Here is a 24,894-nt window from a genome sequence, read left to right as displayed (position 1 = left end):
TGAGAAAGAGAGAAAGAGGATTTAAAATTTGGGCACATAGCTGGCAGCATTGTCCATGAACCAGAATACTAGTTTTTGGTTTCGGTTCTGAGTTAGATAGGCAATTTATTTTCAAAATCAGCATGGACAAAGCATAGCTGTAAGTTGCGGAAAATGACTCAGAGATGGTGTGGCTTACAGCCTGGAAATACAGCTCTACCAATCAACTACAATGCCATGCTTAAAACAACATAAAGAGATCACAAAAGGATGGCATTGCCTCTTCCCCCCCCCCATTTATTTCGTCACCTCTTCTCAAGGAGTTAGATGTAATGTTAAAACAGAAAAAAAAAAGCCATTTGTCCACACTTCCCTGTGGAGATTATGACCAATATAATTTTAATAATTTATCCAAGGCCAACATAATTCATAGTTACTAAGAGAGGCAGACATCTGGGAAAGCACAGTGCTGCTTTTGAACTTCTGGAGTTTTTTCACACCAACCGTGGGCCATCGCATTACCCTGACGTTAAAGTTACCCCCCCATTGATAATAGTTTGCACCCCTGGCTTGAAGAAATGGAAAAAGAGATCCTATTTTTCAGGTTGAACAGTTTACAGCGCAATCAGTGCTCCGTTAAATATAAAAGGCCACTGTATAAATGTTAAACGTATTTATTTAGGAAATTTATTTGCTCCCCATCTTATATCCAACAATTCTTGGCGGCTTACAGCATAAAAACATTAAAGCGTTTAAAAAATATAAAACCAACAATCATAGAACACAGCGGATAAATTCATTAACAAAAACAAAACAAAAAAAAAGAATACAGCAAATATTGGGTTTCCCCCACGCCCACACTTTGTGTGTCTCTCAAAGTGCAAACCAGGTTTATGGGGATATGGAGATTTTAGATATGAAAAGAGGAGGAAGAGACACATTTGGGTGGATACCGTGACTGGAACAGTGCCAGAAATAGGCAGAATGGCAAGAGATAAAAATTGTTATCATCTGTCACAGTAACTCCTAACCTTGGTGACTTGAAGATGGATGGATTTCATCTCCCAGAATTCCAGCATGATTTAATTTTGGGAATTGAAGTCCACCCATATTAAAGCTTGCTGGCTGGGAAATTCTGGGAGTTAAGAAGTCCACCGGTCTTCTTGAGAAACTTGAGAAACACCACCCTAGTATCTCACAACCTACGTTTTGTTGACTTTTGCACGATCCCAGGGCTCAAGGGAAAAAAAAAAAAAAAGTCTCACAATTGCTGCAAGGGAAGAAAAATAACTGAGATGCAAACCATTATAACCTTGGATTTTGGTCCCTGAATCATTTCTAGACAGTGTTTTACGTACCACTTTGGTTATTCGGGTTTTCTCCCGTGTAAAATTGGAAGTTCTTGGCGTCATCTTCAGGCTGGTGTTTTCGGCTTCATGCTTCTAGAAGCACAAAGCCGAAAACACCAGCCTGAAGATGACGAATGGGACTTCGTCGAAACGTCGCCAAGACACTTCCAATTTTATGCGGGAGAAAACCCAAATAACTAAAAACCTACATACAAACACCCACGAAAACCTCAGAAAACATATATATATAGTGCACTTTGGACCAGGAGAAAAATGGTTCAGTATCAAACCATTGCATTTAGATCAATTTAGCTGAGCACAAGTGTCGATTTCTCTTGCTCTACATGAGCAATTTCCTTCTTTTCCGATCACAGAAACAAAAACATGGCAAGCCCCTTTCCAGGGAGAGGGTGGGGGAAGTAATCTGTCACCACCGTTCCAAGATTAAATTGCTTTCAGCTTTCAACGATGTAAGATCAAGCCTTCAGAGTTTTCGCCAAAGTTGTCGTCTGCTTTTGAACGAAGCGAGCCATCGTTGAAAGGAGCTCAACCTTCCTCATAATTGGGGAAACCCTGGAAGAGAGAGAATCTGTCGTAAGATTCACAAATCCGTTTTTCAGAAATGTAACTTGGACCAGTCACTAAATAAATGGCTTTAAGTCAAGGAACGCAGCACTACAGATTACAGTAATTTATTTATGATTATTTTGTTTGCTGCCCACCTCTCTGCAAGATGACTTTGCACTTATTTGTTTTAACAAACCAACGTAGTTTTTGGATTCAGAATCCTACCTTTAGTAACTCCGGGATGTGGAGAGCTCTTCCGTTTTCGGAGATCTGGTTTGGAAAGTGATTCCATCTCCTGGCAAAGGGGAACCGACGAAAGGCGTGAAGAAGGCCAGCAGCCAGCGGTCTCCCATGACTTGTCGAAGGTTCTCTCGCCAACCCAAGTGGTACTGGCGATTTCCTTCAAACCATTCTTTGGTGGTCTGTCCGCGCAGGGCCAGCAAGCTGTGGAACAGCAGGAAACTGAGGCAGAACAAGAATCCCACCACGCAGACATCAGTCATAAAAGCGTAGGCAAAGGTCACGAAATTGACTTGCCCTGTAAGAGAAGGAAGGCGAAGCGTCATTTTGAGCTGCTTCATCTAGAGCAGGCATCTCCACCTTTGGCAACGTTAAGACTTGTGGACTTCAACTCCCAGAATTCCCCAGCCAGCCATGATTGAGACCTCACCTGCCCTCCTGTGAGTCTTGCTCCCTTCCTACCCATCTTTTCATTGTAAATTGTTATTAATGTTCTAACAGAGGTCCCCAGCCTGAAGATGACGAATGGGACTTCGTCGAAACGTCACCAAGATACTTCCAATTTTACGCGGGAGAAAACCCGAATAACCAAAGACCTACACACACACACGTATATATATGTATATATATCAGTAATAGCATTAAAAATATGAATCCTGGGTGTATTCATATTTAAAATAAAATGAGCACCAGGGTAGTTAAAACTATAAAAAGTTTAATTAAAAAACGCCAAGCTTTCGCCGTCACCTGCCGGCATCATCAGGGCTTAAACACTCACTTCTAGCGTTTTAAGCCCTGATGATGCCGGCAGGTGACGGCGAAAACTTGCCGTTTTTTAATAAAACTTTTTATAGTTTTAACTACCCTGGTGCTCATTTTATTTTAAATGTATGTATGTATGTATGTATGTATATTTTGGAAAGCCTCCCAAAAATGGCATCCAGGAGAGATGGGTGGCATAAAAGTTGAATAAATAAAAGTTGAATAAATAAAAGCTCTTGTTCTTACCCATCAGGAGCATCAGCCAAGGCAGCATCAGCAGGAGGATGGTGTGGGCAAGGCCGCCTTCCTCTAGCAGCATCCAAACCACGTTGACATTGAGCAAGCTGCCGTACAGCAAGGCAACCGACCCGTAGAGCAGCAGGCAGAGGAAGTAGCGGTAGTTTTGATAGCCCACGCACTGGCCGAGCAGCAGGCAATGGTGATCTCGCCGCAGGACACAAACGTTGCAGGAAAAGCAGTGGCTGCAGCGGGACGGCACATGGGTCTGGCAGGAATAGCAGTAACTGGGAGGAGGAGAAAGAGTGTTGGGAGAGGGGGGAAAATTGATGGAGCTAGTTGGGTGTCTTTGAACCAATCACCAGGAGACAGGGAGTTCTAGTCCCGCCTTAGGCATGAAAGCCGGCTGGGTGACTTTGGCCCAATCACCAGGAGACGGTGAGTTCTAATCCCACCTTAGGCATGAAAGCCAGTTGGGTGACTTCTGACCAATCACCAGGAGATAAGGAGTTCTAATCCTGCCTTAGGCACGAAAGCCGGCTGGGTTACATTACACCAGTGTCTGTCTCTCAGCCCAACCACCTCACAGGATTGTTGTGGAGGAGCATTAAATACGTTCAGCGTCTTGAGTTGTTTATAAAAAAAATAAACGTTGGATATAAATAAATAAGGCAACCCAGCATTATGGGTGCAGCCCAAGGAACACATTTGTCTTCCTTTGGGATTCCAAATCCTTCTTGATACAAAAAAAAATTGAAGCGGTTGATGGACCAATAGAAGATCCCACCTCACCCCTGTGCATCCTGCCCCTTCCTTCCCAATCTTTTAATTATAGGTTGTTGTTTTTTATTAGAAATACGTTTATGATTCTGTTGCTTTATGTTGTACGCTGCCCAGTCCCCTTGCAGCAAGATGGGCAGCAAACAGATTTAACAGATAAAAATACATTCATAAGGCAGTCACTAGATGGCAGCAAAGAATAATAGCCCATGTGTCTTTACTGCCATCTAGTGGTCTGTCTGAAAACTGCAGCCCACAAATAATATAATGCAGTGGTTCTCAACCTTTTTAATGCCGCCACCCTCAACCGGTCGTAAGTCAAGGACAACTCAACTGGTGCAGCACCGTTTGCAGAATGGGACTTTTGGCGGGCTCAGCAGGGCAGAGACAGCCTGGACAATTCCTATTGGCTTTTGAAAGCCAATAGAATTAGACTCTATTCAAGAGAGTCTATTCTATTGGCTTTCAAAAGCCAAGAGAATAAAAGGGAGTAGCACAGCTAAGGAAAAGGGGAAAAAAATGTCAGACTGCGTTGCTTGGCGACCCCCGTGAAATGGTCGTTCGACCCCAAATGGGGTCCCAACCCACAGGCTGAGAACCACTGATATAATGCCTGATGATTTTTACAACCCACTCGAAGCAACAAATATACCTAATACTCCTCCTATTTTCCCCACAACAGCCCTGTAAGGTGGACTGGGCAGAGAGAAAGTAATTCCACCTTCCAATACTCTTCCATTCCTTTACACTTTTAATCACTCCCCTGCTTCCTTGAGATGCAGACCTCACAAACCTGGGGGAAATGGGGGCTTAAGTTCAACAAGGTTAAAAGTTGGGTTATTTGCTCTAAAGCAGCCCCTCTACCCTGTTGGTAAAAGGCTGATGTTCTCCCAGATTCTATCCTTTTCTGAAGCTTTGAAAAAAAGGAAACCCAATGGAGGAACAGCGTGTCCCTGAGCATGTGCAGAGATCCCTTCCTCTACTACTTCGTCACCATCTTCCTCTCAAGAAATCTATCATTATGGAAATTCCCCATCACCACCTCCATTTTCCCGCCATTTCTAGAAGCTCCTCCCTCGACGCGCGATCGCTTTCCCATTGGCCCCCGCCCCGCCGCGACCCTAACCACGCCCACTCACTCCCATCCTTGCCCCGCCCCCGCCAGCATGACGCCGCGCGTGCTGGGCGAAGCCATGATGAAGCGCCGAGCGTTCTCCAGCGCGCTGGCCAGCAGGAAAAGCAGCGAGGCGATGGGCCACAACGGGAACGGCTGTCCGGGCGGACGGAACCGCAGCAGCACCAGCAGCACCTCCGCGACCAGCGTGGTAGCCAACACCGCCCCGGCGCACACGGGCAGCACCCTCCGGTCCCAGTCGCGGCCTTCCATGGCGGCGCGTGCGCGGCCCACGCGCCTCTCTTCCGGCTTCGCTTCAGCCGCCCCTTCCCGCTCAAATCGTTCAGCCAATCGGCGGCGGCAGCCGCTCCTGCTAAGCCCGCCTTTCGAGCCGATTCTAGCCAATCGGCGCTCTGACCTCGGAGACTTGTTTATCTCAGCAACTTGCCTCGCTGACAAGCGTGTCAGGGATGCGATTCGTTCACACGAACATATTGTTCTTAACAGGCGGCCGCAAAAGCCTGTTATTGTATGGGCAAATGCTCTTCATCTCGGCCTGTGTTTAAATCTGGCTCCTCCATCTTCAAAAACAGGCCTGGGATCTCCTGGATCCACGTATCCATTGTCTTAAGGACGACTTACCTAAAACCTCTGGCCCCATGATGGTTTTTTCCCCTCGTAGTTCATCTTCATTCATCCGCACCGCAAGCCCAGATCAAGTGAATCTTATATATAAATCTTATTTATCTGGAGATAAATTGCAAAGGTTGCAGGAAAAACTAATTAGCCCCTGACTCCACAAAGGCAGAGAAAGTGGATCAAAAAACCAATTTATCTCCAGATCCATAATTCAGAAACGTGGATCTGCTTTCCACCTTTTTCATTCACTGTCCAGCTATCGATGTAAAAAAGATGTAAAAAAAAGAAGTTAAGATTGTCCCAGGGTTGCGATCAAAGCACTGCCTATAATGCCCCTGTACCAATATGAATGCAACATAGGATGGCTTTTTTTATATGCTCAGGAGCATGGGTTGTTTTCCATAGAAGAGAAGCTATTATTTCGCTCTTTTCGTTTTAAAAATGCCATCCCTCAGTGGCATCTGCAGCAAACCATGAATAAAGCCAAAATGGCAACGCGTAAAAAATGACACAAACTTCAAATATTGCAGTTTGGAGATCTGTTCTCATTTGATTTGATTTGATGACATATGGGTAGTCTTCGACTTAAGACCACAGTTAGGCCCAGAATTTCTGTTGCTAAGCAAGTTGGTTGTTAAGCGAGTCGTGCCCTATTTTATGACCTTTTTTTGCAAGATTGAATCATTGCAGTTATTAAAGCTGGCTTCCCTCATTGCCTTTGCTTGTCAGAAGCCAGGTGGGAAGATGGCAAATGGGGATCCCGTGACTCTGGCATGCTGCATCCTTTGTAAATATATGCTGGTTGCCAAATGCCCACATTTTGATCAAATGAGGATGTTGTGACGGTTGTAAGTCACTTTGTTCAGGGCAGTTGTAACTTCAGACAGTCACTAAATGAACAGCTGTAAGTCAAAGACTATATGTGGTTTGGTGATGTAGCCATCAGAGAATAGAACAGATCTATTAGAACAGAATAGATCTGTTTTCTAAGTAGATAAATTGTGGTGTTTAAATGGTTTTGTGCCTTCTCTGCTGTAGCCTCTGCCCTCTGGAATATTCTCCCTTCAGATACCAGGATGACTCTCAACTGCTGGGTTTTCACAACCAAGGCCGTGAACACTTGGTTGTATATCTGGGATGGGACCCCCTGAGTGTGTTAAAAGCCCCATTTCCATAGTAGCAGTTTTACTTAGTGCATATATACTAAATTTGTATTGCTTTAATTGTTTTTATGATGAATGCTGTTCAGACTCACATGTTGAGAAGGGTAGCTATAGAAGTCAAATAAACCATTGATCCATAAAATGTATTTATTATTCAACATGTAACTGTCTACATCTTTTTAAAACTGTCACAAATGGCTGTTGCTCCATTTCCATTGCAACAGATTAATACAGGGGTCCCCAACTCCCAGTCTGTGGACCGGTAGCAGGCAGCAGCCAGTCCGCACAAACAAGCAAAACCCCATCCGTGGAATGCAAGCAGCATACAAAACCACACATTTCCCGGTCCATGGAAAAACCTTTTTCCACGGAACCGGTCCCTGGATTAATACATCTGTTTATTATTGAATTTGGTATTGTTTATGGATATTCTCTATCATCCAATCGTGATTGTCCCCAGAGTAGCTTTTCCAAAAGGCAAATGGGACTTTCTTGTTTTTTTTTCCCTTGTAAATGTTTTGCTTCTCATCCAAGAAGCTTCTTCAGTTCTGAATTTGGGATTCTCCTCCATAGGGCACTCAAAACTACTACAGTACTCCTAATAATTGTTGCTGGTTCATTTTGATATATATGACGCGGAGCAAGTGAATCTGTAACAGGGTTTCGTGTGTTTAAGGAATACGAAGAGCCAGTTATTTTTTTTCAAAATAAGCTTCTATAAACCGTACTCAAAAAGTTGAAGGAAACGGCAAGCGAAGCTTCTGAAACCTCTTTCTTTGCTACTAAATTTTTGAACAGATGTGAAAACTAGGAAGTTTTGTGCAAGAAATGTCATTGTGCCATTCTCTTTGATCTATCTTATTCTCACGGGCTTTTTTCTTTTTTCTTTTTGCAGAATGCTCATGGAACAAGAAACTTTCAGAGTAGGATTGAGGTCTCTACTGGTAAGTCCTGACATAACAGCCTCAAAAGCATGATGGGGGAAAATGGGAAGGCTTATGTAAATGTCGCACCAATCGCTGTCAAACAAAGCACACAGGCAATCAGGAAATGAACGTTGCTAACAGAATTCTTAATTTTTATAGTTAAACTTCACAACAGGAGGCTGTTAATGTGGACAATAGAAATAGGCACTTGGTCAGAGGGCATCCGATGAGATTGCCAAGCAGTGATGATTCCGATGCGACGAAGAATAGGTTCCGTAAAGAATTTGCTCCTCGTTATCTGAAGTTTCCTAGGAAAGAATGCTCTAGTAGGCTGCTGGACAGGAAAGGTATCGCTTCTCGGCCTTTTGGCTAAGATCAAGTGTAGTATCTGTTCTTATCAGTTTAATATCTGATATGTCCTCTATTTGAGGACTACATATTAAATGGATTTTTGGAACAGGGAGATGGAATAGGGGCTTGCTCCGTCCACTCCAAGCATCAGCCTGGTATTGCAGTACCTCCAGGAATGGTGCACCCCCCATTGGGGGGAATTTCATGAGTTAAAGAATAGATTGAATAAAATAAGCTTTCCTATACCTGTGTACTGTGGGAGTCCATAGAAAGTGGAAGAGTCAGTTTTCATCCTAAAAGTCTTTCCTGTGGCTTTGTGTTGGTTTGTTTTCTCCTTCTCTAGAAGACAAGGACACAAAGTTTTTGCATAATCTTGCTAAGAAAGTTGCAGAGACACTTTTCCAAGAAGCTCCTCCAGGTCAGCATTGACTCTTTAAAAGCCATGAAACAAGCAGATTAGGGTTATGATGGTTTTCCCAGTTGCAATGTACGGCTATGAAAGTTGGACCCTAAGAAAGGCTGAGTGCCAAAGAATGGAGGCCTTTGAACTCTGGTGCTGGAGAAGACTCCTGAGAGTCCCCTGGACTGCAAGGCGATCCAACCGGTCGGTCCTAGAAGAGATCAACCCTGATTGCTCTTTAGAAGGCCAGATCCTGAAGTTGAAACTCAAGTCCTTTGGCCACCTAATGAGAAGGAAGGACTCACTAGAGAAGAGCCTGATGCTGGGAAAGATGGAGGGCAAGAGAAGAAGGGGACGACAGAGAATGGGGTGGCTGGATGGAGTCCCTGAAGCAGCAGGCATGAGCTTCAATGGACTCCAGAAGATGGTAGAGGACAAGAAGGCCTGGAGGAACATTGTCCATGGGGTCGCGATGGGTCGGACACGACTTTGCAAATAACAACAACAAAAATCAAGTCAAAAGGACTTGAAACAAAGGCAGAGATCTGTTTATCTGTCTTTTTTTTTTTGTAATGTCGGTTGATACCTGTACTTGAAATATAGAGATAAGATGCTGTAGAAACATGATTTTAAGCAAGGGATTAAAATGCTTTGTCTACGTTTAGTCTACTTTGAAACATTAAATTTGAACCAGGATTTTTTTTTCTCTAGGCATTCACCAGCTTTCACAAGGCCCTTCTCATTGATCCTAAGAATAACTCCTGCGTAACAGGAGCAGCCTGCAAATGAACGGAAACTGCATCGAGCTACGCAAATGCGGGTGAAATACAAAGAAGCAGAAAGTTCATGGAACCTAAACCGAACCCTGAATTCACGGTATCCCCAAACAGAATAAGGTCAGTCTTGAAAACCTTTTCCTCTCCCCCTGAAGTGACCTTTAGACAGGTATTTCTTCGGGCACGTTTTTTAAAGCTCATGGGGAGGATTTCAGCCCTCCAAATGCAACGTGTGACTTTCCAAGAGACACGATAAGCCTAACACCTTTTAAAGCACAGGCTGGTTTCTTGCAGCGCTTTTTCTAGGAGGAGGTAACCATTTCTATAGGACGATGGTAATAACACCAGTTTCTGACATTTCAAACCTCCGGAGATACGTGCTGGCATTTATAGTTTTCATATTGGGGAACCCCCACGCAGACCTTGTGAAATAGATAACATGGATGAACATGTGCAGAAGGTTTTTCCCCTTCATTACTTAGAACCAAATAAAGAGGCCCTATTCCACCCATCTGGAAAAAAAAAACCCGTTTCACAGGACACAGTGCCAGGATCTCAAAAAGGACTCAGGTTCCTTGGTTGTTTGTCCTAGGAAAGGGGTGGGTAACCTGGGCTCTTTTATGACTCGTGGATTTCAACTCCCAGAATTCCTGAGCCAGCCATGCTGAGGGGAAAGGGGGAGGTTTCCAAGCTGAGCCATGCCGGCTTAGGAATTCTGGGAGTTGAAGTCCACGAGTCATGAAAGAGCCAAGGTTTCCTACCCCTGGCCTAGGAAATGCTGGGAAATTTCAGAATCTATTTGGGAAACACGGTTGCCGTCCAAATTCATAAGAGAACATCTGGAAACTAATTTGGCCTGACTTCTTTCTCAACATGGAGGCCAGCTGACATTTAATCAGTGGCATGCCTTGCCTCCAGAAGCTGTGGGTGCTTCATCACTGCAGGTTTTTTTTTTTTTTTAAAAAAAGATCAGACAGCCATTTGTCCAAAATAGTATAGGGTCTCCTGCTTGAGCAGAAGATTAAGCTACAAGACCTCCAAGGTCCCTTCCAATTCTATTGTTCTGTTCTGTTCGTTAATAGCTGTACATTTATTCTTCGATCTGACTGTTATTAACCTTAATGGAAGGTTAATGACAGTACTATAAGCAAGATTTTTCCTCTTATGCAGAAAATGGGAGATATCCTCCCTGTGCAGAGATTCTTGCTCTCGGCAAAGTTCTCCTGCATCTGGCATGGATTTTGTGGGAGAGACATTCAGCCCACTGGAGCAATTTCTTTTTTAAGAGCTGGTGGCTCTGCTTTAAGGGGGAATACTTGGCTTCCCAACAGTTGTCTTCACCACCCCTATCTGGTTGGTAGGCACACTTGCGCTGTCCCCTCCCCGTGGCCTTTTTAAGATGGAACCTGATCTCCCTTCCCAGGGCCGGTAATACTTATTGAGGACTGGTCACGTGGATGGGTTTTGACAGGTGCAGCTGCAAAGCAGGCAGACACACAGCCTGGAAGGACTTGGGGGATCTTGACCTCTGAGGGGAGCGAACAGAAAAGGAGACCGAAGGCTTGAGCAAGGGGGGAAACCGCGTGAATTGTAGGGGAGAGAATAGGCACAGAGGACAGGGCTTCGCAGAATCAAGGCAACATGACGACGACGCAGATAGAAACACACATCCAATACAACCACTCCTACATGGTGACTGATGAATATATGGCACAGGAAGAAGATTGGGACCGGGACTTACTGCTTGACCCAGCTTGGGAAAAGCAACAGCGAAAGGTAGGAGGCCAGCTAGGGAGAGAAAACAGCAGATCCAAGATGTCTGCATTGGGTTTCAGGCTCAATCTGGGTCTTTCTGAATGGGACCTCTCCAGGAGAGCTGCTGGGTCACGACCCAGCTGGCTGTTTCTCCTAATTCCTTGCTGTGTTGGTTTTACTGACAAACGTGCATTTATTTCCAGTGGTACCAATCATAAATACTAGTAGTGATTCTGGGGTGCACCTCCGTCTTCCTGGGAGGGAGACGAAATACCTTGCGCTGGCCTCGGTGGAAATTTGCTGAGTGGGAAGACGGATAAAACACTGGATGTTGAGGTCTGAGGTCATAACTACTCAGTGGAATTTGCAGCAGGGAGGAAAGACTTGCATTGATTAAAAAATAACTTTGAACTTGATGGGGGAATTAACTTACCCTGACGGTGGAATCAGTGTTGGAATTAACTAACCGTTGTGGAAATTACCTGCTTTTCTGAAATCCGATGAGCTGAAATGCATATTTTTCTGTAGAGCTAACCGCCACCCTAGAGGAAGCAAGGCATCTTACACCTATATTATAGGAATGGGAAGACACATCTTCCCAGAGCCAGCTGCCATCTCTGTACATTAGATACCGTTGCCTGCAGCTGTCCCTTCCCATCAGCCAGTTCCCCATCCCGCGCAGAACCAATCACGAGTGACATTTTGGGCACCGTACGTCAGGCGAGATTCAAAGTAGTACTGGTGGACAGAAGGGGTGTGCAGAGAAGGAGGAAGGAGCACATATGTCAGCGGAGTGGAATCTCCCAAGGGCTGGAGCCGTGTCTGAGCAATGCTTGGAATGACAGAGACCCAAGGGAGAAGGGAAGGAACCAGCTAAATATATCTTTTTTTTGTGGCAGTTGGGAACTGGCCCTAGCACGGCTTGTTTAAAATATTATCACACATGGGCCATATCCTAATCACAGGCTTTCAGAGATGGCCCTAGCCCTCTTTTCCCAAACAGAACACAGGCTTGCATGCCAATGCATCTCCTTTAGTAATTAAGCCGTCATTTGCAAACATGCCAGAATATCTAATAGTAAAACAGGACTCAGCACTCTTGTGCTATGAGAAAGAAGCCACTTGCACTAAAAAAAAAAAAAAAAAAAAAAAAACAACCCTCCCACAATATCTGCTTTTGAGTTTTTCAAGTCCTGGCGATGAGAGAGCCATTTGGGAGTGTATGGAATTTAGGGGCTGGGAGGAGCAGGAGAGAGGAATTCACCAACTCCATCCTTATTTCAGTTAAATCGTGACCTCTTCCTTTCTAAGGATAGCGAGGGGGAGGGAGCCACTGTAAAAGATCCGGCCTCCTGTCATTCATGCTGTCAATTCTGCTTTCTGTGCAATTCTTGTAAAGAAATGCTTGGCGGAATCCTATTGGCTACATCTAGCATTTGTGGAGCTCCTGTAATCGTTATAAATATGGAGACCTTCCTGGGAATAATTGTCTCTCAAAAGACATGTTACAAGAGATCCCTTTAAGCAACGATAGTTTTCAGAAAATTAGTAATCTTTTCCCAAAGTACTTTAATTGTGGTCTTTTTTTTTTTGTAGGGCAAAGCATATGTGCCAGATTTGGGCTGTGCTCTAGAATCTAGATTTAGAGTCTCTCTCTCTCTTTTTTTTTAAAACTGTCAGGTCTCCTTGTATCTACTATCTCTTAGCCTCCGTTATCTAATAATAATAATAAAAAGGTGAATGCTATGCTAGACAAGTTCATTCCGCAGATAACATGATCTTGTAAAGAAAAATATGCAACGTTCTGCTTCTATTAACCTTTTTATTCTGCACCTGTTCGTGTATTTTGAGGCAGGGAACTGGAAATAGCATCTTCTATGGAATATGCATGAGGAAAAACGCTCCTTACAATAAAAAAATCAAAAGGGAGCGTTGCTTTTCTGAGTAACACATCTTATTAAAAGCCGTAGGTGTTTGTGAGCTGCAGTTCCCTTCATCAGCTCACAAAAGATTCTGCTTTTTAATAAAATCTATTAATTGGAAAAGGCGCTCCCGGACATCTCCTTATTTCTTTTTGCCACTGAAGATTAGCTTAGCTGAGTTTTGATATATTTAATGCTATTTGGCTTTTAAACCAGATTTGGACTATAATATCTAATAATATTTGGACTATAATATCTTGCCTTTTTGTCGTATTTTCTAATTTGCTTTTCTCATTTTGAGGACAGGCTGTGCCTTACAAGTAGCTGAACTTGTACTTTACACGAAAAAGATCCGTTTCAGTCCTCAGTGCTTTAGAAAAAAGTAGGAAAACCTGAAAACCTTCTGGTGTGTGGGGGGGAGGGGAGGGCCACTGAGTGGATCCCTTCTAATCAGTTATCCTATAAGCCCTTTTATCACCAAGCATTTGGGATTTGTAATCAAGTATATCTGGAGAGCAGCATGTGGGGGACGTTTGGTGTTCTTAAGACAGGGTTGCAGTCTGATTCAGCACAGGCTAGTTTCTGATACTTCTATGATGCCAGATAAGCAGAGAGCAAGTTTTAAACAACATTTTGCTGGTATTCACATGCCAATAATCACACACTAAACTGCTGTATAGGACCTTCACTCTGCAGTGCAAATTGAAGTGACCTTACAGTTAAATTATGGCCATTTTCTTGTGTATCTCATTGATTTGGCCTCTCAAATGCACACCAGCATTCCTCACCAATCTTTTCAGATAATGATTCTCAGCCAAAAGTATATAACGGATCTAATTCACCTTCACGGCTGGCTACTTTGAGATGCCATCAATATAATGTCTGAAAAAAGGTCAGCTTAAAAAAAAAAATATGGTTCCCCTAAAGCTTAAATGTGACTAAAGCGATTCAAGGTAGCCTATGTCAGGGATCCCTTGTGGGCTCTATAGCCAAAAGGATCTCTCCACCTGTTACTTTGGGGTCAAAGGCACGGAAGTCTTGTGATAACGGGGAAGGGCCAGAAGAGCATCTAAGATTGTGTCACAATGTGCCCGATCGTTTAGTACAAGTTGTTACTGAGGCCTGGAAGGCCGTTTCTGGGAAAGAGCTGCGTTCATCGGCTTTGATTCAAGAGCTTCCCCACATTCTGCTCTCTTGCTACACTGAATAAATCTGTATGTCTGTGGAGATTTTCACTCATCCAGGTCATGGTTATCCCAAAGATGCTTTTCCAAAAGAGAGCTGGGCTTTCTTGGGGTGTTTTTTTCTCGAAAACGTTTCGCTTTTCCTCCAAGAAGCATTTTCAGTTCTAAAGAAGTTTCTTGGTTGAGAAGATACAATAGACTTGTATCTTCTTTTCTTTAAAAATGCATTTAATGTAGGGGATGGGATTTTTAGAAGAAGCGAGATGCACAGGCGTCTAGCTAGATCTTGTTTTTATAACCACAAAAGTTGCTGGTCTGTTGTTGTTGGGTACGTAAGAAGTTCCTCTTTTCTTGTTTTTGCAGTGTCTGGTTCCAATGCTGGTTGACTCACCCACATAACTAAACTTTCTCCCACACCTTATATCTATCTGCTCTCCTTTATTCAGTTCTGCATTCCTTTTTATCTAACAAAACGTCTCCTTCTGCATGGTCCATCTTGAGATCATCTTTGAGGGATCAGGCTCAGGAATTTTCATCCCACTGCTGGAGGAGGGATTTGATCTTAGGTTGATAAGAAAAATAAACATCTTTGTGAAGGACAAAGCTTGTTTCTTTCCTATTCCAAAATCTGAAAGTTTATTTTTAAAAACACCATCACCACCCAAGGACGTGTGATTAAGTGAAAATGACAATGCACTTCCAGGTCCGCTTCCTTCAGCTTGGATCCCCAGTGTCAAACAAAACATTTACCAGCTAACCACCACACATGGCATGTTTTAATGCAGCTGTGTATGACTGCCACACCTTATATGGGTAGTCCTTGACTTACAACTGGTTGATTAACGACCATTTGAAGTTCTATAGATTTGGAAAAGTTACTTGCGATCTGCCTCAAAAGGTACAATTACCGCACCATCCCTGTGATCACACGAGCATATTTTAGATGCCTGGAACCAGTTCACTAACTGACTGGTCCTGGGGTCCTGTGATCGCACTTTGCGATTTTTTTTTTTTTTTTGCTATTTTTCAGCAAAAATGGCAAAAATGCCTATTGGCTAAAATGGATTTGCACTTAAGGACTGTGTGATTCGCTTAACCACCACAAGGTCTGCTTAATGACAGTGAAGACTCCCTTAACGGTTATAAAATCGAGTCCACATGATACCTCAACATACGACTGCAATGACTCACGGCTGAAATGCTGACCCAGTCGAGGTCATACGTTGAGGACTACCTGCAGCCACCATTGACCACAGTGACCAATGAACTGTAATGAGGAGACTGGCCCCATTTGCAAAGGTGAATACCTGGATATACCAACTTCTCCTCACCAGCTCCATTTTGCTGATCCGGCATTGTTTCTTCTAACGCCTAGTCGTATAGCTCTCTGAGTCCAGGCACTTATTTCCTGCTGATGCTGGAGATCTGTGGGGCTGGTTTTACAGCAGTTGGGTATCGGGTAGCTGCTGCTGCTGCTGTTCCAGATGCCTTGCCCATGTAAGGCCGTTTCTAAAAACTGCTCTTCAGCTCCACTGCCGTGCAAGGAGGTTAATGATGAGCTAATAGTAGTATTTTGGAAGAGGACAGAGCTTAATTAGGATACAAGAAGGGTCTCCCTGCTCTTCCCTGAAAGACAGACGGGCCTTCAGAACGAAGAAGCTATTTAAGGAGAGTTGCATCTCTTGAGCGAAACAAGTACTTTATGCATTCTCTGTGTGGACAAACTTAACTCTGTTTTTTTTTTTTAAAAAAAAAAGAAAAAAATATTTGGCTGCATCTCCAGACTAGATGCTCTCAACAAAACAGGCCTTGGAAAAACAAACAAAACTCCTTTGCAATGTATTTTTTTTTCCCATACCTTCGCTACTTTTGCTTTTCCAGATGCTCTGTTTCACCTTGTCCCAGCTTCAGTTTTCCCTACTATCTGCATTTAAATCAGTGGTTCTCAACCTGTGGGTCGGGACCCCATTTGGGGTCGAACGACCATTTCACGGGGGTCGCCCAACAACGCAGTCCGCCATTTTTTCCCCCCTTTTCCTTAGCTGTGCTACTCCCTTTTATTCTATTGGCTTTTGGAAGCCAATAGAATAGACTCTCTTGAATAGAGTCTAATTCTATTGGCTTTCCAAAGCCAATAGGAATTGTCCAGGCTGTCTCTGCCCTGCTGAGCCCGCCAAAAGTCCCATTCTGCAAACGGTGCTGCACCGGTTGAGTAGTCCTCGACTTAACGACCGGTTGAGTAGTCCTCGACTTACAACCGGTTGGAGGTTGCGGCATTAAAAAGGTTGAGAACCACTGCTCTAAGCCCTGGCATTATGAATTTATGGGATTTATGGAAAAGACTCACAAAAGTGAAGGAGGGATCCAGGGCCAAAAGAGAGCAGGGCATGGATGTGATGCTTTGTTTAATAAGTTGAGATGCTTTGTTTAATAAGTTGATGTAGCAGCAACAAACAGTCTTAGGGGCATTTGTTTTAATTGGAAATTGTTCTATTCCGTTTCCATGCTTTTTTCGGTTTTTTTTTTAAATGAAACTTTCCAGGATCCTTTGGGCCAGTCTCTCAGCCCAAAAATCTTGCCAAGAAAGCCTTGTGCAGTCTCCAAGAGCCAAGACTGACTCAAAGGTGCCCCCACATGAAAATCCCACATAAAATGCACATTTAATTTGCCCTAACCTCTCTCCCCTCCTTTTTTTTTTTTTCCCCCAAAATGTGCATTTAAATGCATTTGTAAGAGACGTTACCGGCAGGTTTTTTTTTTAAATCAAAAGATATATTTCAGTGCATTTCGATGTCACAAACAAAGCCATATCTTAAGGAGATGCCAATCCGCACATTTCTTCCTGGAATCCATAAGCTGCTAACTTCAGATGCATCCCTCTTCTCCAAAATGGGATTGGGCAAACCAAAACATCCACCTCTCCTCCCTCTACCAGACCACTTTGTGGTGTTTCATCACCTTTTGGCTGTCTCCAGCAGCCCACAATAGAAGGGATTGCCTCTTTTGGGAGCTGCCAAATCTATTAAGCCCTCATCAACAGCGGTCCATGGGCCAAAAAAACATCCCTGGCCTGGCACCTGCAGGGCGATATTGCCTTGGCTAGCCTCATTGTGTGTGTGTGAAACTGGAAATAGCGTCCCATTGTGTCAGTGGCACAGAGACACGCCTATGTACACAAAGCCCTCAGTTAAGAGACACAGAGGCTCAGATCTGGTCCCTGTACAGTTTGGCAATCTTACAGACTGGGGAAGAGCCAAAATAATAAGAGTCTGACAAAGATACCACAGCACGCCAGTTGCTTTGCTCACATTATTCGATAGCGCAAAGGACTTAAAGTCTTATGAGGGATGAGTATCCCCTTGCTTTACAGTTTCAAACTAACTGCAAGGAGGAATTGTTGCCTTTTGACTAATTAGGCTACAACAATTGCAGCATCTTGCCTGGATTACTTTTCTAAGCAAATTATCAAGGATTCTTCCCCCCGCCCTTCAGGGTGGCATTCAAACAGATTTGGAGCAGCAGTTGACGTTTCTGTCTCAGAAACCTATCAAAGAAAAGATCTTGACCATTTTCTCTTTTTGACTCCCTGTGCATGACCTCGGGAGACACAATAAATACCAGTTGCCAAGTGCTCAAACGTTGATCACATGACCAGGGGGATGTTGCAACGGTCATAAGTTTGAAAGGCAGTCGTAAGTCACTGTTGTGACTTCGAATGGTCGCTAAACAAATGGTTGTAAGTTGAGGACTGCCCGTAACCACTGACTCGAGGTTACCCAATTGGAATCTGAACCCAGGATTGCCTCTTGTGTGCTCCTGGTTAAGAATGCATATACTTATTTGTATATTTAGATTTCTTGATGACTAACCCTGAGTTGCTTAACTGAGTTGCGGTGCTTAACTGGGTCCCCCAGTTAACACGTTTCCTCATTCCAACCACTCCTCCATTTTGAATTACAATAATGAGTCAGCACTTGTCTGATAGTCTACTTCTTAAGCCTTCTGGGTACTGCTGCAATATCAAGGACGTGGCTATTTTGATCACTGGAAACTTAATACAGACATAATAGAGCACGGGAGAGCTGCAGCCTGGTCCTTTGGGATCAAGTGATTCTTTTTTAAAAAAAAAAAATATCAAAGGCTGAATTGGGAGTCACCGGAATTTAAAATGTGCAGGACCCACTCGTTCATTCTTCTCCTTTCACTCTTGTTTTTCCCTCTGTGATCTGCTGTTCTTTCTCTCTGAACCCATTTTGCTTTTGGACACAGTTTTCTCCCTCGTATATGTTCTTGAAAGCCAGAAAAACCTAGTCCATTCTTGTCTGTTGATTGTCCACTTGTATTACACAGGGATGCCTTCTGCAAGCATGAGTGGGAGGATGAATGATAATAATTGATAGTTATATGTAGAAATCTGTGTCTTTTATCAGCTTAGTTTTGTTTCATGTTAAGCTTCTTTGTCTGGCATTTTTTTTGTTAGTTTTTCAATCAACGCTCATAACCAGGCACATCCTCAAAATAGACCATAAATCAAGAATTCTCCAAACTCTTGATTTCATTAAAAAAAACAGCAGAAGCTATCTTTTAGAGTTTGCTATAAGACAGTGATGGCGAAACTTTTAGAGACCGAGTGCCCAAACTGCAACCCAAAACCCACTTATGCATCATCTGGTGCCAGGTGGGCATGGCCCATTGGGTGGGCGTGGCCCATTAGGTGGGCATGGCTGTGGTGGTAACAGCAGGCTGGGTGGGACTAAAAAGTTCAATCAATCAATTCCAATTTTGCAAGATCTTTTTTTTCCCCGCAAGAAGTTGAAATTGACTGATTGAACCGGAGGCCTAAAGCGAAAAGGTTTTATAAAACCCAGCTGAAGGTCTAGGACTGGGGAGATGGTGCGTGCCCACAGAGAGGCCTCTGAGTGCCGCCTCTGGCACCTGTGCCATAGGTTCGCCACCCCTGCTATAGGACATTGCATGCCAAAACAGCTAAACACAAAAGATAGTTCCCCCCCCCATGCCATCAGTCTGTTATACATAATTCCCATAATACTGTCTTATGCCTAAGGATAAGAATGTAGTAGGACTGTATTACTATTACCCTTGTCATCTTTCCTATTACCTGCTCCTATTGGTATCTTATGACTACCACTTTGTTGGTTATATCTTAGGATTTATGATTGTATCTTAGGATTTATAATTTATCACTTTGTTGCTTGGTATATGTACTGAGAGCTTATGCATCAGAGACAAATTCCTTGTGCATCCAATCACACTTGGCCAATAAAGAATATTCTATTCTATTCTATTCTGTTCTGTTCTACTCTATTCTATTCTATTCTATTCTATTCTATTCTATTCTATTCTATTCTATGTCTATTCTATTCTATTCTATTTTATTCTATGTCTATTCTATTCTATGTCTATTCTATTCTATTCTATTCTATGTCTATTCTATTCTATGTCTATTCTATTCTATTCTATTCTATTCTATTCTATTCTATTCTATTCTATGTCTATTCTATTCTATTCTATTCTACATTCCCTGCTTGAGCAGGGGGCTGGACTAGAAGACCTCCAAGGTCTATTCGATTCGATTCAATTCGATTCGATTCGTGCAAGCAAATGGATGCTGAAAAGAGTTTGAACAGAGCCCAGGAGTGAATGTAGAATGTATGTAACATGGGAGAAAAGAGATTTGATTTGCAGGGGATCCATTTTGCTCATTTGTAATCTATTGAAGAGAGAATGGAGATCATTGTGTGAGTTGTATGTTATTATTATGTTTTTGGGCTTTGAAGACAGTGCAAATGTGTGTGTGCCTGTATATATCCCCTTTGGACTAGGCAAGCTTATCCAGCATTATGATTTAATAGAGAAGCTCTGGAATTAATACCTGATCATGTGGCTGCTGGATTTGCTAAGCAATGACAGAAGATTTGTGACACTCCATGCTTGGATTAAATCTGTTTCAATTCAAATGTCCAGTTGTTCATTCTGCTTTATATTAGGACTTTATTTGCATCCTGATTTTCCTCTGATTAGAAAGGCTGGCTTCTAAAGTAATTATGTAACTGTGAAAAGGCTGCCAAAAAAAAAAAAAAGAATAGATATTACTACTTTTCAAGTTTACGGCAATTAATTTTAATTTATCTTTTTTTTTTTGTACCAAAGGGCAAACTTTTAGCAGAAACCATAAAGAAAAAAAAATGTGTTCCATAAGGGATTCAGCAGATACTTATTCTGTTCTTTCAGGAAAATAATTTCCTGCCAATTTATTTTCGTTGACAGTCCAAATAATTCACATCAGTCTAGAGTCCCTGTATCTTCCCATGGTAATTCCAGCCTTAAAATCCTTGCTTCCAAAAATGGTCCCTTGAAATAATAGACCAATGAGCAGACATGACCCAAATGTTTTCAAGATAAACGATTGCTCTACGACTCTGTAAAAGGTATTTTTAGCATCTCCTTCTGTTTAATTCTATTCTTAAGGAGGGAGGAACTGGGAAATGGATGCAGCGCCTTCGTTTACTGTTTGTATTTTGGGGACAGGGGGAAGGGAAAGAGCAGACATAGGTTGCACGAGTTCTATATAATTTTTTATTAGAATATGCTAAGGAGTGGCTCAGGTAAGGGAACATACTGATTGCAGAATATTCAACCTCAGAATTCACATTTAATATCACAACTGGAGCTCACACGTGTAAATCCTTTTGGCCAGAGACCTACTTCTGTTCCCCAAGACTATCACCCCCGCCCTTGATTTCAGCAAATCTTGTTTAGGATGAAAAGACTATCTGGGCTCCTGGCAATAATTCAGATTTTATCAGGACGTCTCTCCCATTGCTTTCCCTACTTCTACATCATTGCTGACTCTCAGGGGGTATGTAGGTTAGCCCAAATGAGCAAACACATCCAGAAAACCAGGGCTACGTTTTTGGTTGTGTCATTGTCTACCTTTTCAAAACAGACCAGGTCAGGAAACAAGATTCTACAAGAAACACTAGACTTCTGTTTGATAGACAGTAGGCTCCAGTAATAGAATGTTGAAAAACTGATAGAGTTTCTATTTCCCTTTCCGTTAAAGCAGTGGTTCTCAACCTGTGGGTCGGGACCCCATTTGGGGTCGAACGACCATTTCATGGGGGTCGCCAAACAAGGATGTCTGCCATTTTTTTCCCCCTTTTCTTTGGCCATACCTCTGGCACCCGGTGATGTATAAGTGGTTGGGGGTCACCACAACATGGGGAACTGTATTATGGGGTCGCGGCATTAGAAAGGTTGAGAACCACTGCGTTAAAAAGTTAAGACAGGGCAATATAAAGTTTTACACTTCCCTGTTTTCCTGGGCTAAGCTCATGTTTTATTATGTACTTCTCTACTGCTATATTGACATTTACAAAAGCCAACAAAATCATTGACATCATCAGGATGAATCTGCCAAGCTCACCTATCTGCAAGAAAAATGGGGAGCACTAGATTGGGCTACAAAAGGCCCCATATTCAATCTCTCTGGCACTTCCGGGTAGGACTAGGAAAAACCATTGTTTGAGAAGTGACACACCACCATAACATGAATGCAGGGAGAGTAGTACAAAGCCACTTCCTATTTCTTAAACCTTCACGTTGCTATTTCCAGGAAATAAAAGTCCCACAGACAGAAATGTCAGTAAACTGAATTATAAATTTATTTTAAATGTTCAAAGTATATTTTCCCCAGGGAACGAGACTATTGTAAATCCATTCTGAGAGTCTGTTTGGTGTAGCGGTTAAGACATCCGGCTAGAAAATGTGCGTTCTAGTCTCACCTTAGGCACAAAGCCAGCTGTGTGAACTTGGGCCAGTCATTTTCCCTCAGCCCTAGGAAGGAGGCAATGGCAAATCACTTCTGAAAAATCTTGCCAAGAAAATTAATAATAATAATAAAGTTGGAAGGCATCTTGGAGGTCATCCAGTCCAACCCCCTGCTCAGGCAGGAAACCCTACACCATTTCGGACAAATGGCTGTCCAGTCTCTTCTTGAAAACTTCCAGTGTTGGAGCATTCACCGCTTCTGGAGGCAGGTTGTTCCACTGGTTAATTGTTCTTTCTGTCAGGAAGTTTCTCCTTAGTTCTAGGTTGCTTCTCTCCTTGGTTAGTTTCCATCCATTGCTTCTTATCCTGCCTTCAGGGGCTTATTCAGGCAGTCTCCAAGAATTGCACATGACTGATTGGAAGAGAAAAAAAAATCCGTTTTACTCTCTGGACCTATTACATTATTTTTTTTTTCCAGGCTATTTTTCGGTCTGGGTACGCACACGGCTGTGAGGATTATTTTTAGACCTGCAGAGTTGCAGAAGTCTGCACGCCGCTTACATTATATGTTAAAATAAAAGGCAAATGGCACCACAAATGAAAAGCAAACCAGATTCAATGCATTATCAGACAGCATTTCTACCTTTGGTACATGTGTAAAATTGTACATGGAGATACTGGGGTAAAAAATAAAACAAAAAAAAAAACAGCCTCAACAGGAGCTGCCTGACTTTTTGCTTCTTCTCCAGTTGTGCTACGGGTACCTTGTGGCAGGTGGTTATACTATAAACAGAAATGACAAAACACCCATGACCTTTCAGATTCTGCCTACTTCTCTCACAGTTGCAATGCTGTGCCGAGCTCTGCGGTACTCGATCATGTCATGAAGGCAGTGGTTACAGGGCATTAACCTGTGTCATCTCAAGAGCTAGACAGCCATCTGTTGGAGGGCTCTTGGTTTGGACCCTGCCCCAAGGAGGTGATGGACCCTTTCAGCCCTCGGATTCTGTGATTTGGCCATAGCGTTAGCCTTGTAGCAATGGCTCCCTTTCCTGGCAGAATCTGAATGGGGCTTTTGTTGACAAAGGTCCTGTCCGAGATTGGTCCAAATCTGGTTTTCTTTCTAATACATAGAATCGCAACCTAACCAGGGACACAGGCATCTATCATGAAAATACATATTGCTAATTCTGCGTGCAGCCCAACTCACCACAAAGAATGATTGTTGTGGGGAAAATAAGAGGAGGAACACGTGTTGGATGGGCTGCCTTGAGTTATTTGTCAAAAAACTAAGGCGGGATCCATCCATCCGTCCGACCGTATTTGGGTCGGAAGCACCTACGAAACTAGCCGAAAGGTGCCTCTGGGTTGAAAGGATTTGCTGGCAACAACAGCATTGTCCAAGGCAGTGGTTCTCAACCTTTTTAATGCCGCGACCCCCCCCCAACCGGTCGTAAGTCGAGGACTACTCAACCGGTCGTAAGTCGAGGACTACTCAACTGGTGCAGCACCGTTTGCAGAATGGGGCTTTTGGCGGGCTCAGCAGGGCAGAGACAGCCTGGACAATTCCTATTGGCTTTGGAAAGCCAATAGAATTAGACTCTATTCAAGAGAGTCTATTCTATTGGCTTTCAAAAGCCAATAGAATAAAAGGGAGTAGCACAGCTAAGGAAAAGGGGGAAAAAATGGCGGACTGCGTTGTTTGGTGACCCCCGTGAAATGGTCGTTCGACCCCAAATGGGGTCCCGACCCACAGGCTGAGAACCACTGATCTAGAGCACAAAACCGTACGCTGCGCTAAATGTTTAAGGACTTTTTTTTGTGTGTAAACCTAAGAAAGCTGCTATTTCTCTGGACACTTGTTATTCCACTGTACTTGTGACAACCAAATATTCCATATTGATTTTCACTGTGTTTCTCCCCCCCCCACCCCCACCCCCTCAGACTTTCACAGCTTGGTGCAATTCCCACTTGCGGAAGGCAGGGACGCAGATTGAGAATATTGAAGAAGATTTCCGGAATGGCCTCAAACTCATGCTCCTATTAGAGGTGATTTCAGGTAGGAGAATGCTGGGGTGGGGAGGTGATGGGGGCCACCCCCCCAAGCAGCAGAGGGGTGGTGATGGAAACAGGAGGTTACCGTTCAAAGGAGATCGATTTATTTAGTGTATAGCATATCATGCATGGACTGCAATATATATTACCATTTCACATAGATTAGTAAAACACAGTAAAATATAAATGTTAAAAAGATCTGTGTTCAAATACCAATGTCTAGGCCAGGGGTAGGCAACCTTGGCTCTTTTATGACTCGTGGACGTCAACTCCCAGAATTCCTGAGCCATCCATGCTGAGGGGAAAGGGAGAGGTTTCCAAGCTGAGCCAGGCTGGCTCAGGAATTCTGGGAGTTGAAGTCCACGAGTCATAAAAGAGCCAAGGTTGCCTACCCCTGGTCTAGGCCATCATTGAAGCACAGCATCGTTTATGTTTAAAAAAAAAAATCAGATACCAGACTGGTATATGCCTTTAGCTTTCAGCTGGTCACGATGTGATGACAGGGGCCTAATTGTGGGAAGAAGTTATGTCTAGTCTAATGAAGAGAAGGATTGGGCATGACATGATAGAATCTTCCAGTATTTGAGGGACTGTCACAGAGAAGGGGGGGGGTCAACCTATCTTAAAGCAATGCTGATTGGGGAATTCTGGGAGTTGAAGTCTTAAAGTCTTGGAATATTGCACCGAGTTTTGGTCACCATGATATAACAAAGATGTTGAGACTCTAGAAAGAGTGCAGAGAAGAGCAACAAAGATGATCAGGGGACTGGAGACTAAAACTTAACGAAGAATGGTTGCGGGAACTGGGGATGTCTAGTCTAATGAAAAGAAAGACTAGGGGAGACATGACAGCAGTCTTCCAATATTTTGAGGGGCTGCCACAAGTAGAAGGGGAGGGTATCAC

The 24,894-nt window shown here is 43.3% G+C and overlaps 2 protein-coding genes and 1 non-coding gene across 3 annotated transcripts in view; 2 read left to right on the top strand and 1 right to left on the bottom strand.

Annotated features, from left to right (window-relative positions):
• Nucleotides 1–637: 637 nt before the first annotated feature.
• On the bottom strand, nucleotides 638–5,441 carry ZDHHC24 (zinc finger DHHC-type containing 24). The gene is made up of 4 exons (XM_039366211.1): nucleotides 5,054–5,441; nucleotides 3,144–3,421; nucleotides 2,121–2,433; nucleotides 638–1,901 (listed from the first exon to the last, which is right to left on the bottom strand). Exons 1-3 carry the CDS (start codon nucleotides 5,299–5,301, stop codon nucleotides 2,123–2,125), a joined length of 837 nt encoding a protein of 278 aa, XP_039222145.1. The 5' UTR covers nucleotides 5,302–5,441; the 3' UTR covers nucleotides 638–1,901; nucleotides 2,121–2,122.
• A 2,664-nt stretch (nucleotides 5,442–8,105) lies between these two features.
• Nucleotides 8,106–8,296, top strand: LOC120318561. The gene has a single exon (XR_005559533.1). It is a non-coding gene; the product is annotated as a U2 spliceosomal RNA (small nuclear RNA).
• A 2,448-nt stretch (nucleotides 8,297–10,744) lies between these two features.
• ACTN3 (actinin alpha 3) overlaps nucleotides 10,745–24,894 on the top strand; it is a 35,630-nt gene continuing 21,480 nt past the window's right edge. Inside the window, exons 1-2 of the mRNA XM_039366243.1 lie at nucleotides 10,745–11,059; nucleotides 23,880–23,994. Of these exons, the coding sequence (XP_039222177.1) occupies nucleotides 10,925–11,059; nucleotides 23,880–23,994 (250 nt within the window). The 5' untranslated portion in view covers nucleotides 10,745–10,924. The remainder of the gene's footprint in view (nucleotides 11,060–23,879; nucleotides 23,995–24,894) is intronic.

This window comes from Crotalus tigris, unplaced genomic scaffold (genome assembly GCF_016545835.1).
Source record: "Crotalus tigris isolate CLP2741 ecotype Arizona unplaced genomic scaffold, ASM1654583v1 scf7180000020245.1906669, whole genome shotgun sequence".
NCBI lineage: Eukaryota > Metazoa > Chordata > Lepidosauria > Squamata > Viperidae > Crotalus > Crotalus tigris.
The sequence above is the reverse complement of the archived record's forward strand: the minus strand, read 5'-3'. Positions and strand labels throughout refer to the sequence as shown.